Here is a 16278-nt window from a genome sequence, read left to right on the forward strand (position 1 = left end):
GTTTTAATTTAAAAATTTTATTATTTTATTTTTAATTTCCGCCCTGCCCTTCTCTTACCAGGTATTTGTGTGAAATCCCCACTGGGCATCTCCCCCCCCGGCCCTTCAGACCTTCTCCACTGATTGCACGGTGGCAAGGTGAGACCCCTCGAAGCCCCCCCCCAGCCTTTCTCTCTCCCCACTCCCTTTCCCCTCCCGCGAGCCTCCGGGAGGGATCTGCGACATGAAGTTTCCATTTGGAGCTGGCACATTCCCAGTATGCCGATTTCTAGGAAACGTGGCTTGGGATGGGAGCCTGTGGGATACCTGTTCTGCATCCCCTACTCTGCTTGGAATTCTCTTGCATTTTTCTGGGCTGGAAGATAGCAACACCTGCACCAGGAGGGAATTGCAAAAAGAAATGGCTTGGGTTTGTGGCGTGGATTTCTGCACAGCGTGTGCCGCTGGCGGTGGCGTGCGTCCTCCTGGAGCAGTGTTTTCATCGTTTGACAAGCACCCTGCTTTTAAAAGAAAAAAAAAAAAAAAAAAAAAAGCGCAGGATCTATTTTTCCGAGGCAGCAACTGAATTGATGACTGATCATACGGGAGTGCTAAAATCAGGGATGGAGCCGCAGCACTGCCCGGCTGTATTGGGGCACGCAGGAGGGTGCTCTCCCTGGGCAGCCTATACCTGTTGCAGGCAGCTTAATTGCTCTTGGGGATTGATTGCCGCTTAATTGCTCGTGGGCATCCATCGTGGCTTAATTGCACAGGGGCGTCGTTTGCTCGTGAGCATCAGTTGCAGTGATGCCGCTCTCCCATCCTGGGGGAGGGAAGAATATTGCAACTGCTCGTGCTGGTGTGCAGGATTTGCGACTGCTCAGGATGGCGTTTGGGGAAACGGCGAGGTTTGCAAGCGGGAGGGATGCAGCCGTTGTTGCTTTCGAGCAATTCAAGGCATTTATTATATTCATTTAGCGGGGCTGAGGGCAGGCGTGTGCCGGCGCCGTGGGTCGGCGTGTGCTGGTCCGAGGGGAACACGCCTCGTGCATGTGTGGGAGTCTCCTGAGCTTGTGAGCCTCCTTGTTTGCTCAGCCAGAGGCTCTTTAATGTATTTCATACTAATTAACGCTGGGATAACTGCACTTGAAGGAAAGCTTGCGTCCAGGTGTCGAAACCTCTGCATTTTAAAGTTTGTTTTAGTATAGCTCTTAAATTACAGATTAAACAGCTATGCTGGATTTTCAGATCGACCGGTAGAGCAGAGACTGAACAAAAGCAAACCAGTGCAAACCCCAAAGCCCTTCCTCTAGCGATGAGGAACAACTTTGCCCTTCCACAGGGCCTGGGGGGCTGGAGTTGGGGGCTCTGGGTCCCTATGGCTGCGTTTGTGCCCAGCCACGAGCACCTGGATGGTGCCTGGAGGGACAGACCATACCCCAGCATTGGGCTCGGAGCTCAAGCAGGGGCATTTTGTGGGGTTTACAGGCTCCTGCAAGGGACTTTGCTTCAGAATGGGGAGAATTGAGCTGTGCAAAACTGCCCCAAGGTGTGCAAAACTGCCCCCGTCACCCACATGCCCCTTTCCTGGGGCGTGCTCGGGATTTCTGTCCTCACCTTCCCATCACTTTTGTTCTCTGTGCATGGAAATCCCTTCCTTCTTGGTGGCCTTTCATCAGTGCCCTTATGCATTTCTCAATTGCTGCACCTCTTGGAGAAGAAGGACCCCCAGACTGAAGGGGGGGGGGGGTGTTTAACCCTTCCCCACCCTCTCTCCTCCTCCCATCCCAGGGAAAGGAGGCAGCACGGGTGTTCAGGGCAGGGAGGGTGCTTTAGCCTGGCTTTGTTCGCAGACTTAACAACGCTTGTGGGTAACAGCAGCAGGAGAGTGGGATTGGCTTGGGGTGTCAGGAACACCCCGAGGCTTTTGCACAGGGTAATTAATTAATCCATCCCCTCCCCGTATCCAGAGCACACGTGGTCCCACAACGGGAAGATTCAGGCTCTGACACCTCTCAGCGACGGGTCCTGGCTCCCTGGTCTTGAAACCTTGGGGAGATGCAGATATTTTTGTTTTCCCTACCACCGTTTGTTTCAAATTAATTGGGATTTTGGACCCCAGCCAGCCTCCTTCTGTCGCTCCAGACCGGAGGTAAGCAAGAGCCGCTCAGCCTTTTCTCTAACCTAGTTGGAGCCGTTTTCGCTGGACGGAGAAGTCTGGAGCTCTTTCATAACATGGACCACATCTTAATAGCTGGTCTTGTGGGCTCCATCCCTCCCACTGCTTCTGACGCAGAGCGTGTCCCCTCCCGCTCGCCTTGGCCAGCTTCCCTGGATGACTCCACTAATTGCTTACGTAGAAAAATAATGAGAAGGATGCGTATGATGTATTTTTAGATGTCTCTTAGTGGGATTTAGCAACCAGCGAGCCGGGAGCCAGCACCTCCCCAGCCGTCTCCTGCATCCCAGCGGTGCCTGCTTGGTGGACCTTGTGGAGGTTCTGCCATGGGATGTGGCACTTCTTTTACAAGCTGCTCCCCTTTTTGGGCTCCTCCTGGTCCTTAATTAATGGGTTGTGGATGCTGTGTCCCCGGTGCTGCGCAGCATCTGTGCGGGGAAGCCCTGAGCCAGTGCCAGTGGCGTGTCCGTACCGTGATGGGCATTGCCACCTCCTCACTCACCTCCAAGAGGATGACCGCAGTGGTGGCAAGGCAGTGTGGACCATGGTGGCTTGGAGGCCGTCTTGGTGCCTGATTCGTGGAATAGTTTGGGTTGGAAGGGACCTTTAAAGGTCTAGTCCAGCTCATCCAACCCCCCACCACGGGCAGGGACATCTTCCACTGGATCAGGATGCTCAGAGCCCCATCCAGCCTGACCTCGGATGGTGGCAGGGATGGGGCATCTACCACCTCTGGGCAACCTGCTCCACTGTTTCGCCACCCTCATCATAAAAAATTTCTTCCAAAGTAGCCAATCGATGGCATGTTTTCCAACGTATAAATACCCATGAGATGACGAGTCTCACCACCACCAAAGTTGCTTTTTTAGTGCTTTTGTAGGTGTTCCCATCTGAAACCTTAGCAGGGCAGGGGGAAAGGGAGCAGATGCAAAATCTCATTAAATACTACCCCAAAGACTGTGGTAATTGAGTATTGCAGCAAGTAGTTCTCTTATTTTTCTATTTGCTTCTTCCATTGCAGGGCTCTTTGTGTCTCGGTGGCTTCCTGTGTCGGGGGGGGGGCCGGGCTCCAGCTCTTCCCTTTCCACCCGGGTGCGAGGAGCACAATTCTTCTTGCAGCACGACTTATCTGCCCTCGGAGCTGAAAACATCCTTTCTTTGCTCTTTTTGAATCCCCCGAATGAATGATTTCTCCTGCTGGTTAACATCAGCTTCCACACCAAAGACTGTGGGAAAATGTCGCAATTAGGACTTTAATAGATCTGGTTTATGTCTTAAAAAACCCATCGCTTTCTAATTCTCCGTCACATGTTTCCTTGATTACGTGTCGCACAGCAGTGTGGCTACCAAAATAGCCTTACAGTCTGAAGGAAATCATCAGGAAATATGTTTTTTAAACTGTAGGCAATTCTCTTTTCACTAGGCACTACTGGGAAAAAGTCTGCCTTGGATGAAAAACGTGGCTTTTCTGGCACCTCGGCTGCTCGCGTGGTGACATTGGGAGCACGGGGCTCCAGCAGCTTGCCCCAACCCCCCCAAGTTCTTCAGAGTCTTGCTGTGAATTTTCTCTTCGTCCACCCAAATACTTGGGATTCTTTTGGTGGAGGCTTTGCTTTAGGTTTTGGAGAAGATCCTTGCTGTGCCTTCAGGTCTCTCTACGCTTTGCTTGCCCAAGGCTTGGAGCCAGCCCTCTTTTTGGGCTGTTCTTGGTGGGCAAGACGAAGCGAGGTTTGCCTGGGGTAGAGATGCTGCTGTCTGATGAGCAGAGGCTCTGAGAAATAGGTAATTCCTTGTGGAAAATAACCTTGACCTGTATAAAATAACTCAAAAGGCAAGTGCTAGCCTGGTGCACCTATTTCTAGCACTTGTACCCAAGGGGTGCCCACCTCTACATGAGCCAGAAGGGATGGATGGGTGAAGCCTGGTGGCCACCAGCACTTTGCTCCTTGCCCGTGAGCGCTTTGGTCTCTCCTGACTCTGCCACTGCCCTCGGTGGCTGCAACGTAGGTGCTTCAGTGCCCGTCCTGCTCCGAGTGGGGGCTCGGTAGAGCATCACCATGGAAGGTCCCCGTGGTCGGGGTGCAGCCCCCTGGGATGAGTTCCCACCTTTTGTCTGCTCGCAGGAGTCAGTGGGCTGCTCCGTGTGTTACCTGCTGGTGCTTTTGGGGGTAAAACTCTTGCTGGGGGAGCCTGCTCGGGTGGTGCCAGGAGTGCGGTGTTGACCTAGGGAGGCTGAAGATGAAGCCTGGGGACCTCCGCCAGCGTCCCTGCCGCAGCGGCCAGATGAAGCTGTGGGGCTGTCCCGTGTCCCCAAGCAGCGAGGATGGCTGGCGTCACACTTTGGGGTTTCCTGCGCCCTGTGGGTTGGTGGAGCCCCTGGGAAGGGATTTTCCGCTCTGCACACTTGAGATGTGCTTGAAGCTTCCTGCCCCAGCCCCGAAGCAGAGCAAGCTGCTTATTTTCTTTAACCCTTTCCTCTTCTACCACCTCCTGTGGCCCCGCTGGGCTGATGGAGTGCATGCCGTGTCTCTCCAGGTCCGGGGCTTATGCAAGGAGACAATGACCACTGATGAGGCCACCAAGAGCGAAGGGGAGGTGCAGGCGGCGGCTCTCGCTGAGCGTGGGGAGGACATCACACCAGCTCGAGACCGAGGGGTCCTGAAGGTGAGGGGTGCTGCTGGGAGGGTCCTGCCTTCCTTTCAGCGTTGTGGGGTGCACAGTCATGTTGGTGGGCTGCATCCCCAGCTCTTGAGGTCATGGAGTACTTCCAGGGCTGTAGGACTGATGTATTCGAAAGGCAAAGGAGATGAGCATCACTTGGAATAAAGAAGGATAGAGTGGTGTTTGAGGTGGACCGGTTCAGGCTACTCAATGAGTTTCACAGCTATTGTGTTCCTAATCAGATTATTAACTGTAAATCTACAAAGCATTTTTGTGTGTGACTCACAGACGTTAGAAAGAGCACATTACTGAGGTCATCCAGTCTGCTCCACAACCCCCTTTTCATATTTCAGGGCCCTTTCTGGATAGTTCTGCTCCCCAGCGCTTGCTCTTCTCCAGTTGAATAGGACCTTTCCTCTAAGAATAGCATCCTCCCCTGCTCCATCCTCAGCTCGAGAACTGCTTGTTCCAGGCTGTAGCATTCAAAAAAAAAAAAAAAAAAAAAAAAAAAAGTGTTGACAAGAAGCGAGTAGTGAAATGACACACCCCTGCGAGTAAAACGCGGACGGACAGAAAGCGAGTGTAATTGCATTCGCTTCAGGTTTCGAACCGCAGTGTTTATCCAGACACCTCCACAAAGCCCAGGCAGGTCTCTGCTCCCAGCCCTGTCCCACTCGTCCCCGTGGCTCTGGGGCGGGGGATAATTTTAGGGGCTGAGGGAAAGACAAATCGAACCGCTCCCCCTCGAGCCTTCGTTCGGTTTAGAGCAGCGCTGGGGTGTATATGTATGTGTGTATATGTATTTTTATATATATGCATGCGTGCGTGTGTGTATTTTTATATATATTCATGCATGTGTTTGTATAAAAATGCATATGTGTGTGTATATATATAAAAATGCATATGCGGGTGTGTATATATAAAAATGCATGCGCGCGTGTGTATATATATAAAAATGCATGCGCGCGTGTGTATATATATAAAAATGCATGCGCGCGTGTGTATATATATAAAAATGCATGCGCGCGTGTGTATATATATAAAAATGCATGCGCGCGTGTGTATATATATAAAAATGCATGCGCGCGTGTGTATATATATAAAAATGCATGCGCGCGTGTGTATATATATAAAAATGCATGCGCGCGTGTGTATATATATAAAAATGCATGCGCGCGTGTGTATTTGTCTGCACATTTCTCTCTCTCTGTCACTCTCTCTCCATACGCACCCTTAGCTGTCCCATGGTGTCCCTTCTCACGGGTGGTTTCTCTCTCTCTCAGATCATTAAACGACCCGGGAGCGAAGATGAGTCCCCCATGATCGGGGACAAGGTTTATGTCCACTACAAAGGCAAACTGGCCAATGGTAAAAAATTCGACTCCAGCCGCGATCGGAACGAGCCCTTCGTCTTCAGCCTGGGCAAGGGTGAGCTGGGCTGGGGGCAGGGGGGGCTGTCCGGGGGATGCTTGGGGGTGGGATGATCCCAGGAGGGGGTGGGATGGTTCTGGTGGGGTGGGACCCTGCTGCAGGGCAGATGGACAGTGTCAGCCCTGCTGTAAGTGACTTGTGAGGGGGGGGGATTTTTTTTGGGTGCCATCCTTGCAGCACCCAGGCTGATGTTTTGTTGCTTTTTTTGCTGGGCTGCTGGTTGCTCCATCCTTGCAGCACCCAGGCTGATGTTTTGTTGCTTTTTTTGCTGGGCTGCTGGTTGCTCCATCCTTGCAGCACCCAGGCTGATGTTTTGTTGCTTTTTTTGCTGGGCTGCTGGTTGCTCCCTCGTTCCTGACATCTGCCTGTCTCCTAGGTCAGGTAATCAAGGCGTGGGACATCGGGGTGGCTACCATGAAGAAGGGAGAGATCTGCTACTTGCTCTGCAAACCCGAGTACGCGTACGGCTCTGCTGGCAGCGCCCCCAAAATCCCCTCCAACGCCACCCTCTTTTTCGAGGCAAGTAGTGCTGGTGAAGCCAGCGCGTGGATGAGCTCGTCTGCTCCCTTTCTGCCTTGCCAGCCAGCTCAGAAATAAATAAAAAAACCAAAAAACAAAAAACGCCACACCACCCAAAAAACAACCCAACAAAAAAACCCCAGCTTGGATTCCTGAAATGTGTCCCTCTGCTCCAGGAACCGCTGCCAGGGTTTTCTCAGAAATGTGTGTCTGAGCTGGGAGGCTGGGACTGAAATGCTGACTGGGGAGAGCCCCAGTGCCGGGTGGGGAGCGGGCAGATTCCTGGTTTAAACATGTAGATGGGAAGGGGGAAGCAACTGGGAGATGCCTCCAGGTGCTACAAACCGGTCAGTGCTGTGGGGCGGTGGGAAAGCCAAGGTTTTGGCACGGTGTGCTCGCTGGGCAGGGCTCGTCGGGACAAGGCAGTGGGGCGGGGGGAATGGGTCTGCCCTAAATTAAGGCTTAGTCCTTCCAAATCGAGCGGGGACTGAGCCGTGGGTCGGAGCTGGAACAAAGGGGAAACTCCTGCCCACGCTGCTCCCGGGCAGCTTTCACGGCATCTTCCAGCACCGGCCGTGTTGTACCCTTACAAGCTTAATAAACTTATTTTTACTGTTACTTTGTGTTACACTTCAGGTACTGGATGTGTCCCAATTTCTAATAAATCGGGTGTATTATGCTGTGGCTTGGAGCTGGCTTTTATGGGCGACTTCTCATCGGCTGAACGGAGAATTAGCTGGCTTGGCTTTCCAGCCAGACGATCAACTGCTGCTTTGTGACTTTTCCGTTGTTTTTCTCTTCTCCTTCCCCCCCTTCCCGAGCTCTGCCCACCTTTATTATTTTATTTTTTTAGGTCGAGCTGCTTGACTTCAAAGGCGAGGACTTGTTTGAGGATGGAGGAATAATCCGGAGGATCAAGAGGAAGGGAGAAGGTTACTCCAACCCTAATGAAGGTGCTACAGTGGAAAGTGAGTGCTGGTCTCTCCGGGACAAGGGGGCTGGGGGGGTATGCTGCCCCAGAGCACCCCGCTTTCTTCTCCCTGCTAAGGAGCTGCTGGCGCTGTACAGAACGTAGGTGGCTGTGCATCGTGGTGGGATGCAGTTACATCCTTCCGGAGGCCGGATGGGATGGAGAGGGGCTGGGAGAGCAGCGGGTCAGTGTCCGCCCGGGGATGCTCCTCCGAGCTCTCCCTGGCGCAGCCCCAGCGGTGGCTTCTGCCAGAGCCGCTGGCCGGGAGGTTGATTGGAAAACCTCAAGGCGCGGGAGCAGCCGGCCGGCGATGGAGTGACCGCTCGAATGTAAACCTGCGCTCCAGTTTCTCAGTCGCATTGACAAACATCCCTGCGAGCCCCAGCGCTGCTCAGCTGGCGGCTGCGGGGAGGGTGGAAGAAGCAAACCCCCAGGGGGTTTTGGGGCTCTGCCATCTCCCCCAACCCTTTTGCATCCGTTGCAGTGTCCAAGCCGCCCCGGGATGCGCTGGCTGCCAAAAGCCCCGGCTTTGCCTCGAAAGCATCAGTAGCTGGGACGTCCTCCCTCGATGGCATCCTTTGCTAAGTGTTTTGGGCACCGCCGCCAGTGCTCAGTGGCTTCTTTGATCTCCTTGTTCCAACGCTGATTGTAGTTCTGGTGGGTTTTATCGCATCTCTTGCAGAACGGAGCCTTTTCTTTCCCTTCCCCTGTTGCCAGAGAGCTGCTGCTGCTTGAGGCAGGAAGGAAACAAATACAGGGGGTTTGCTGAGGCTGGGGTGGTCTCAGCTGACGTGGGAGGATGAGGAGCTCGGGTCCCATCGGGCTTTCCCTGTTCTGATCCCGTTTCTGGAGCAGGAATTTTGCAGGGCTGGACAGGGGAAGCCAGGCTTTATTTTTCTGGTGGTTTTTTTCCCCCTTTCCAAGAACCACTCCGCCACAGCCACCGAGCTCGCTCCATACGGGCGACATTTACTCTCTTCTCTCTTTCAGAGCTCCCGTACACAAAGATTAACTCTCTTTAGCAAAGGAGAAATTGGATCTGAGCTGTGACAGCTCATAATGCTGGCTGCGTTAAATGGCTGGCTCTTCTAACGAGGCTCTCTTCTAAGCAAAAATGAGTTTTTGACTAAGATTTGACTGTCTGCCTCTCCTGCGGTGAGCATCCTAGCTGGGGACCAGCTGCGAGCTGAGCTTCAAGCTGGCTCCACTACCCCAAAGATTAAACTAAAAGACTAAATATAATCAAAATCATCACAGATCCAGCGTTCCTCTCTAGTTTGATTAGGTCTGAGTGCTCTACAGGCAGCGCCGTGCCCAGTGCAGAGGATGGGGAGAGCCCTGGTCCCTCTCTGCTTGTTCCCTTTTGCAGCGTGAGGTTTTCTGGAACGTGACGATGCTTTAATGGCTCAGGAGGGGACTGAGGCAGGGAAGGGGGAGCAGCAGGCAGAAATCATCTCTCTGAAAGGACCTAAGAAGCCAAATAACGAGGCTTTTCATACGCCTGATGCCCCACTGCCTATTATCCCTGCTTTACCTATTTCAAATGAATGCGTCCATCGGAGCAAACGCTGTGAGCTGGAGCACGCGCGTGGTCAGAATCCTGGAGATGGATGCTCCGCAGGACGGCCTGCCGTGCCGTGCCGCTCCACTTGCAGCTCATGTGGCCCGTAATTCATTTGGACCTATACATCCCTATACATCCCTATACATCCAGGGGCCAGAGACCCTTAAATACATCCCCGTGAGAGAGGACGAGGAGAAGCAGCAGCAGGCAGCCTTGGAGTGAGCGGTTGGGTGCAAACGACTTTTTTTTTTTTTTTTTTTTCCCTTTTAAAATAAGTGCAGTGCTTTTTATGGTGGGCACTCTGCCGGGGACGGCACGGCAGCTGTGGGGACGCAGTGTGGGGACGGCACAGCAGCCCACCCTGGGCTGTGACCCAGGGGAGCAGTGATGGTTTATCTCAGCCATGTATAACGTTCATCGCTGCTGAATTCGGCTGGAAGAAACCACGCTTCCAGGAGCAGGCATCTCCAGGCTGGAGTTTTGAAAGTGTTTTTGTAGGTTTGAAGTTTTGCAGACCCTAATTTGCAGTTCCGGTCCCTAAAACCTGGGTTGCAGTTGAAATCTGGCATTCCAGTTTTTGTTACAACCTTTCCCCCCCACCCCTCCTCCTTCTCCGTTTTTAATCTGAGTACAAATTGCTGTCAGCACATCAAGTTCGTGTGCCAGCCGCACTCGGTACACTCTGTTCTCAGCTCTTCAAAAACAAAATCGCTGCAGGCACCGAGAGAACAATAAGTCAGAGCTGCAACCAGAGTGATGTTCCTTCGGCAGCTTTTTTTTCCCCCTGTAATCCAAGAGCAACTGCAGCTAGCTGACCCGCTCCTGGAAACTTGAGCGGAGATTTCCCCCCCTTTGCCCAGTGTATTTTACTTGCAATTAAAATAGAGTGAAACTCTCCTTGCAGGGAAGGATCGCAGCATCCTCCTCTGCATCCTGTTTTAAAGCGTGATCATCCCGTCACTGCCGCATCCTGCTGGGGACAAGGGACCTGGGAGGGCTGTAGTGCTGCTTTTGGGGTTCGGGGGATCTGTGCTTGCTGGGAACAGGCAGGGAGATGGCACAGTGCTGTGGGGTTGCTGGGTTACCTCTATTTTAGGTTGAATTTTCCACTTTTCCTATGCCTAAGAATATAGCCGGCTTGGTTATGGGTAAAGCAAAAGCAGAGTCAGCCCCGGAGGAGCTGGATGTGCTTTTCGTGCTCGTCCCAAGCCGGGTGCTGAGCCCCATGGTCACTGTGCACCCGCGAGGGATGCAGGATGCATCCCAGGATGCCGGCAAGCGTATCGGCATCCTCTGCTCCACCGCATTTGAGTCCCATCATGGCTTTGGTGGCAGGAGGGGGGTGACGAGGCGGAGCTTGGTGTCCTGTCCCCGCGGTGGGGAGAGCATCCTGGGGTAACACCCCAGGGCTGGACCTGCCCTCGGGAAGGGGCTCTGCCTGCTGCGCCCATGCACCTCATCCCAGGGACATCCCGGACATCCCGGGGCAGGGACGTGTCCGTGGGGCAGGGACAGGCACCCTTCCTTCAGCCTGGGCTGCAGCTCACCCGTACGGAGCCCAGACCCTTGGCTACATCTGGCACTGTGTCTGCTTTGGCTCATCCTTGCGCTCGCCTCCTGCCACCCCTGCCACCGGGGTGAGGTGTTGGGGGCCCCCAGTACCTCGGGTCACATCCTGCTCTCTCCGCTCTGCAGCGAGCAAAGGTGAAGCTCACATCCTTCCAGGCTGCAAAACCTTTAAGCACAGTTGTGACAACATTAATGCGCACTGTGAATTTTTCCTCTTAAAAAGCTTTTTTTCATTTGTTTCTGACTTTTTTTTTTTTAATGGTACGTAGGAATTCCTTAGGAAATTCCTTTTATTTTTACCTGCCCGCACGCATATGCCTTGTGTACCCTGCAAGCAGAGTGCAAAGAACTAAAACTGTCCCCAAAGCCTGGAACGTCTTCAGGATTGAATAAATAAAGAATCATCTTGCTGTGGAAACGCAGCCAGGAATACCAGGTGGCGAATGTGCCAGGTACCCGGTGTCCGCTCCGTCTGCACTTCTGCCAATGTCTGGGGCTGGAACAGCATGGTTAGTGGTTGAAGATTAAAAAAAAAAAAAAAAAAAAGGGAAAACCAAAAAGTTTTATCTTGTACTTTGAGTTCTTAGAGGGAGAACATAGCCTTGTTTTCGAGGTAGAAGGCAAAGCTGTATAGCGCCGTATGGAAGATTTGTAATCGCCGTGATAAACTCTGCATGGCAGCGTGCCAGGAGCAATACCCAGTTCCAGTAAGACTTGACTCGTGCAGTTGAGTACGAGGGGAACATATTAGTCATGATGTTTATCTGTTGTCTCGTCCTTGGTTAGATGAGATATGCCTGCCTTGCTTTTCAGCAATGCTCCCGAGCCCTCCCCATCCCTGTGCGCTCACCAAGGGCTCCTTGGCTGCCCCAGCCCCCTTCCAGGGCTGGAGCTTTGCTGGAGTTGGGGAGATAACACTTTATAAGATGCTTTCTTTGGAGCCCACCTTGCCTTGGTTTGGGGGGCTCCGGGTGCGATCCTGCCCTCTCACCTCTCTGCAGTTCACCTGGAGGGATTCTGCGGCGGCACCAGGTTCGATTGTAAAGATGTGAAGTTCATCGTGGGCGAAGGGGAGGACCACGACATCCCCATCGGCATCGACAAAGCCCTGGAGAAGATGCAGAGGGGAGAGCACTGCATCCTCTACCTTGGGCCACGGTGAGGATCATCCCTGCAAGGATGCTGTCTGGTTTATGCTTCTGACAGCCGAGGTTGTTTCGGCACTCCTGGAAGACAGCGATCCTGAAAGTCAGACTCTCCAGGGGAGCCTCGGGTTAGCAGTGCCAGCAGGGTGGCAAGGGTGACCGGTGGCGTGTAGGCAGGAATCTCAAGATGCTTTAAAAAAATCAGGTAAAAGGGGTTTACCCAAGTCCTGTGGCTGAAAGGAAAACATCTCCATGGAAATCGCTGGGGCTGGCTCCTTCCACTGGAGAGAAACCCGTAGAAAAAAATGGATTTAATGCAGCCAGAAAGGATGATTCCCAAGATATAACGCATTGTATATTGTCAGATAGCTCTGCTTCTGGAGAATAATATCACCCTGGCCCCAAAATGTTAGAAAGCTGTGGGCATGGAGCTGGGTGTGAAATCAGAATTAGCAACCTGGGTCTGTGTTTGTGGCCCAACGCTGCTGAAATGAAGATTTTTTGCCCTGCTCTGACACCTCTTCTGCCCTTCCAGGTACGGCTTTGGCGAGGCGGGGAAGCCGAAATACGGCATCCAGGCGAATGCAGAGCTGGTGTACGAGGTCACACTGAAAAGCTTTGAAAAGGTGAGGGTGCTGGTCCCTCCCCAGGTTCCGGGAACGCTGGTCCCTGTGCAGCGTCCACCCTTTGTCCCTGGCGTGGCTGCAGCCCAGCCCCTGCTGAAGTGGATACGTCACCAAGGATCTCTGTGTTCTTAATTTGTTCTTCTCTGTTGGTTTGTTTTATTTTTCTGGCTGGGGTCCAAGGCTGGTTCTCTTACGTGTTCCTAGCCTTGTTCCTTTTGTCCTTTCTTTCCCCCCCCACTTTTTTTTCTCTCTTTTATTTATTTTTTGTCCTTTTATTTATTTTTTGTCCTTTTATTCTCTCCCCCTCCCCCCCTGTTTGGTTGTTGGTTTTTTTTTTCCCTTGGGCTGCATGGGTAAAAGTTGGTGTGTCTAGCCAGCTGGCCCTGAGGAGCTCGGCTGGCACACTGAGCTGCCTGTGCCCATGGGGAGGCTGGGGCTGGGATGCAGGAGGTGGCCATGGGATGGGGGCTGGGATGCAGGAGGTGGCCATGGGATGGGGGACGGGATGCAGGAGGTGGCCATGGGATGGGGGCTGGGATGCAGGAGGTGGCCATGGGATGGGGGCTGGGATGCAGGAGGTGGCCATGGGATGGGGGACGGGATGCAGGAGATGCCCATGGGATGGGGGACAGGATGCAGGAGGTGGCCATGGGATGGGGCAGGTGCTGCATCCCTGGCTGGGTCCCCTCCCCACCCCATCACCCTGGCCAGAGTGGGAGCGAGACCTGTCACATCCCCTCTCTGCTGGGGGATGTCTCTCCCCACCTTCCTCTTCCCTGTTTTTGGGGGTTTATTTGGTGTCAGGTTTTTCCTTCTGTGGGGTTGTGGTGCATGAACCACCTGGCTCAGCGTGAAGTCCTCAACCTGGAGGGGATTTCTCTATTGTAAAGGGCTCCAGGTCTGCACCCCCACCTCGTCCCCAGCCCCTCAAATTAAAAAAGCTGCTGGATTCACCCTCTGTAATACTTCCCTGACGAGCCCAGCTTGTTAGGAGCAATCCTAGGAAGCCAGGTGGTCCTGCTGGCTGCGGTGGGCTGCCATGCTCCGCTGGGATTGCTCCAAATATTTCTTTGCAGGCCAAGGAGTCGTGGGAGATGGACACCAAAGAGAAGCTGGAGCAGGCCGCCATCGTCAAGGAGAAAGGCACGATGTACTTCAAGGTTTGTAAACTGGGGGATGGGGGAGGTGGGGCTGGAAAAGACCCCGGGGGTGACTGTTGGATACGTGACTTAGTCGTTGATGTCAGAGAAGCCGTGTGTTCCCCCAGCAGTGCTGGGGAAAGCGGGTCCTGCCCTTCCTCTGCCGCCTTCTCACTCCCTGATGCTCCCTGAGATATGTCCTCCTTCCCCAGCATTGCCTTGGGAAGCAGGATGGCAGGTCGGACTCTTCCCAGGCCAGGACTAGTGCCGAGGGGCTTTGCAGTTCCCCTTGCCGGGCTGGGGCATCCTGGTGCCCCGCTCTGCTCTGACGTGGCTTTTCCCGGGGGCAGCACACCAGCCGCTCCAGCCGTGCCCTGGTGTGGTTGTAGGTATCCAGCATCCTCCTTCCTCCGTGGATTTATTTAACACACCACAGGAAACTCAGAACCTGTTCGCAGGATGTTTCGGGAGCAGGCTGAGCCTTCTCGGCGCGGGTCCCTCTAGCCTTTTATTTGTTCCATCCCAGGAAGGCAAATACCTGCAGGCGGTGATTCAGTATGGGAAGATAGTGTCCTGGCTGGAGATGGAGTATGGCTTGTCTGAAAAAGAGTCGAAAGCCTCCGACTCCTTCCTCCTGGCTGCCTTCCTCAACCTGGCCATGTGCTACCTGAAGCTGCGGGAGTACGCCAAAGCCGTCGAGTGCTGCGATAAGGTAGAGGCGCACGAGCCTGGGGGCTGGAGCATCTCTCCTCCTGCAATTTTTTTATTTTTTTTTTTTTTTTAATTTCTTCTCATATAAGAAGCAATTTCCAAATGGCAGAGTGATGGTGGCATCCCTTCTGCGCCTCGAGGTCTCTGTGGATGCTGCGTGCTCGGAGACTGCAGGAGCAAAAGTGCCTTTTGGGGTTCAAAATCCCCCTGGGCATGCCCTTAAACCAGCTTTTCTTCTAAGGCCAGCTCCGTGTCAATGGGTGCTGCGTGGGCCGACAGCCTTGGGGTGCTGTTTGGGTCTGCCCAGGCTGGATCTGGGTGCTGGGTGCTGGTCTGGGTCTCTGCTGGAGCTGCTGCAGATCTCCAAGTCGCTTGAGGGGTGGGATGCGGCTTTGCCAGTCCCTAAAAGAGCTGCAACCTTGTCTTTGTCAGGAAACTGTTAATTCTTTTATAAAAGGCTTAAATCTCAGCATCTTGCCTACAGGAAAGATAGTAAAGCTGGTTGTCTTAATCTAAAAGGTGAATCATTGCTGAGTGATGTGTTCTTTTTACAAAAAAAGTATGTAAAAAAAATTTTTTACCAAAAAAATCAGTATTTTTTTACAAAAAAAGTACATTTATTTTACAAAAAAATTTACTAAAGCATATGTAGCTTTTGCTAAAGGAAAATAATGTCACTGCTAAAGCAGGGAGACCAAAGCGTGTTTGATCCGTCAGCTCCCTTGGCTCTGAGCTCCCCACGCTCCTCTGGGCTTTAACATTTACACCTGAGTTCTTGTCTGTGGGTTTGTCTCCCCCCAACTCTGCCACACTCAGGGGGATTTTAAGCAAGGAGAATTAACTAAACTATATTAATGACCTGCCAACTGCTGATGGAGACGGGTCAATTTTTGTTGAGCAAGATGCAAGTGGTCTGGAGACTTGGAGCCACCTTGTCCTAATTTCAGCAGATTTAACAAGGCTTTGACCACAGGGGGATCTTTTCTGGAAGCCCCAGGTTGCTAACGGGGGGACCGGTGTGTTTCCAGGCGCTGGGACTGGACCAGGACAACGAGAAGGGCTTGTACCGGAGAGGCGAAGCCAGGTTATTGATGAACGAGTTTGAGCTGGCAAAATGTGACTTTCAAAAAGTGCTGGAAGTGAATCCACAGAACAAAGCGGCAAAATCACAGATCTCCGTCTGCCAGAAGAAAACGAAGGAGCACAACGAGCGGGACCGGAGGATCTACGCCAACATGTTCACAAAGTTTGCGGAGAGGGATGCAAAGGTGCGTGTTGCCTGGGTTTGGCCATTTGGCAGGCTGCGCTGAGGGATGCTTGGCAGGTTTGTGATGAGAGGAGCTGGGTTAAATGGAACGTATTTAAATTCATGAAGTTATTAAATTATAGGTCAGGTTGAGGATGGAGGGACAGAGCCTGCTGCAGTGGGAAGAAGTGGTTTCTTTCTTGGCCCCTCTTACGCAGAGGCTGCCGTCAGATGCTCAGCCATCAACTCAGAGTATTTGCGGTGCGAGCTCCTGAGGGCTGATAACAGTGTTGGCATTTGTACTGCATTTTGCTGTTCCCAGCTAGTGACTCTGGATGACCTCCTGGTCACGGGCAAAATGAAATGTCATCCTGTCTCTGGCAAGGCCAAGGGTATTTTGAGACACGATAGTATGGATTTCCTGCAGCTGGTAAGGCAATAGCCTGCTGCTCTGCTGGTACGGGGGGATCGCTGTCTCGTAACAGGCTCGCGTCCAGAATTCCTCTGAACAAAACCCAGTGTACTGTAACGGGAGAGGA

At 52.9% G+C, this 16278-nt stretch overlaps 1 protein-coding gene across 4 annotated transcripts in view; it reads left to right on the forward strand.

Moving 5' to 3' along the window:
- Positions 1–16278, forward strand: part of FKBP5 (FKBP prolyl isomerase 5) — a 29979-nt gene that overhangs the window by 12712 nt on the left and 989 nt on the right. For 2 of the 4 annotated variants that reach the window (XM_037410414.1, XM_037410412.1), the window contains exons 2-11: positions 62–138; positions 4694–4822; positions 6103–6247; positions 6627–6769; positions 7623–7737; positions 11874–12030; positions 12553–12643; positions 13720–13803; positions 14309–14494; positions 15522–15761. In XM_037410414.1, the coding sequence (XP_037266311.1) occupies positions 4718–4822; positions 6103–6247; positions 6627–6769; positions 7623–7737; positions 11874–12030; positions 12553–12643; positions 13720–13803; positions 14309–14494; positions 15522–15761 (1266 nt within the window). In that variant the 5' untranslated portion in view covers positions 62–138; positions 4694–4717. The remainder of the gene's footprint in view (positions 1–61; positions 139–4693; positions 4823–6102; positions 6248–6626; positions 6770–7622; positions 7738–11873; positions 12031–12552; positions 12644–13719; positions 13804–14308; positions 14495–15521; positions 15762–16278) is intronic. The other 2 variants (XM_037410411.1, XM_037410415.1) reach the window with 1 other exon arrangement.

The sequence above is a fragment of the Falco rusticolus genome, chromosome 17, assembly GCF_015220075.1.
Source record: "Falco rusticolus isolate bFalRus1 chromosome 17, bFalRus1.pri, whole genome shotgun sequence".
Lineage (NCBI taxonomy): Eukaryota > Metazoa > Chordata > Aves > Falconiformes > Falconidae > Falco > Falco rusticolus.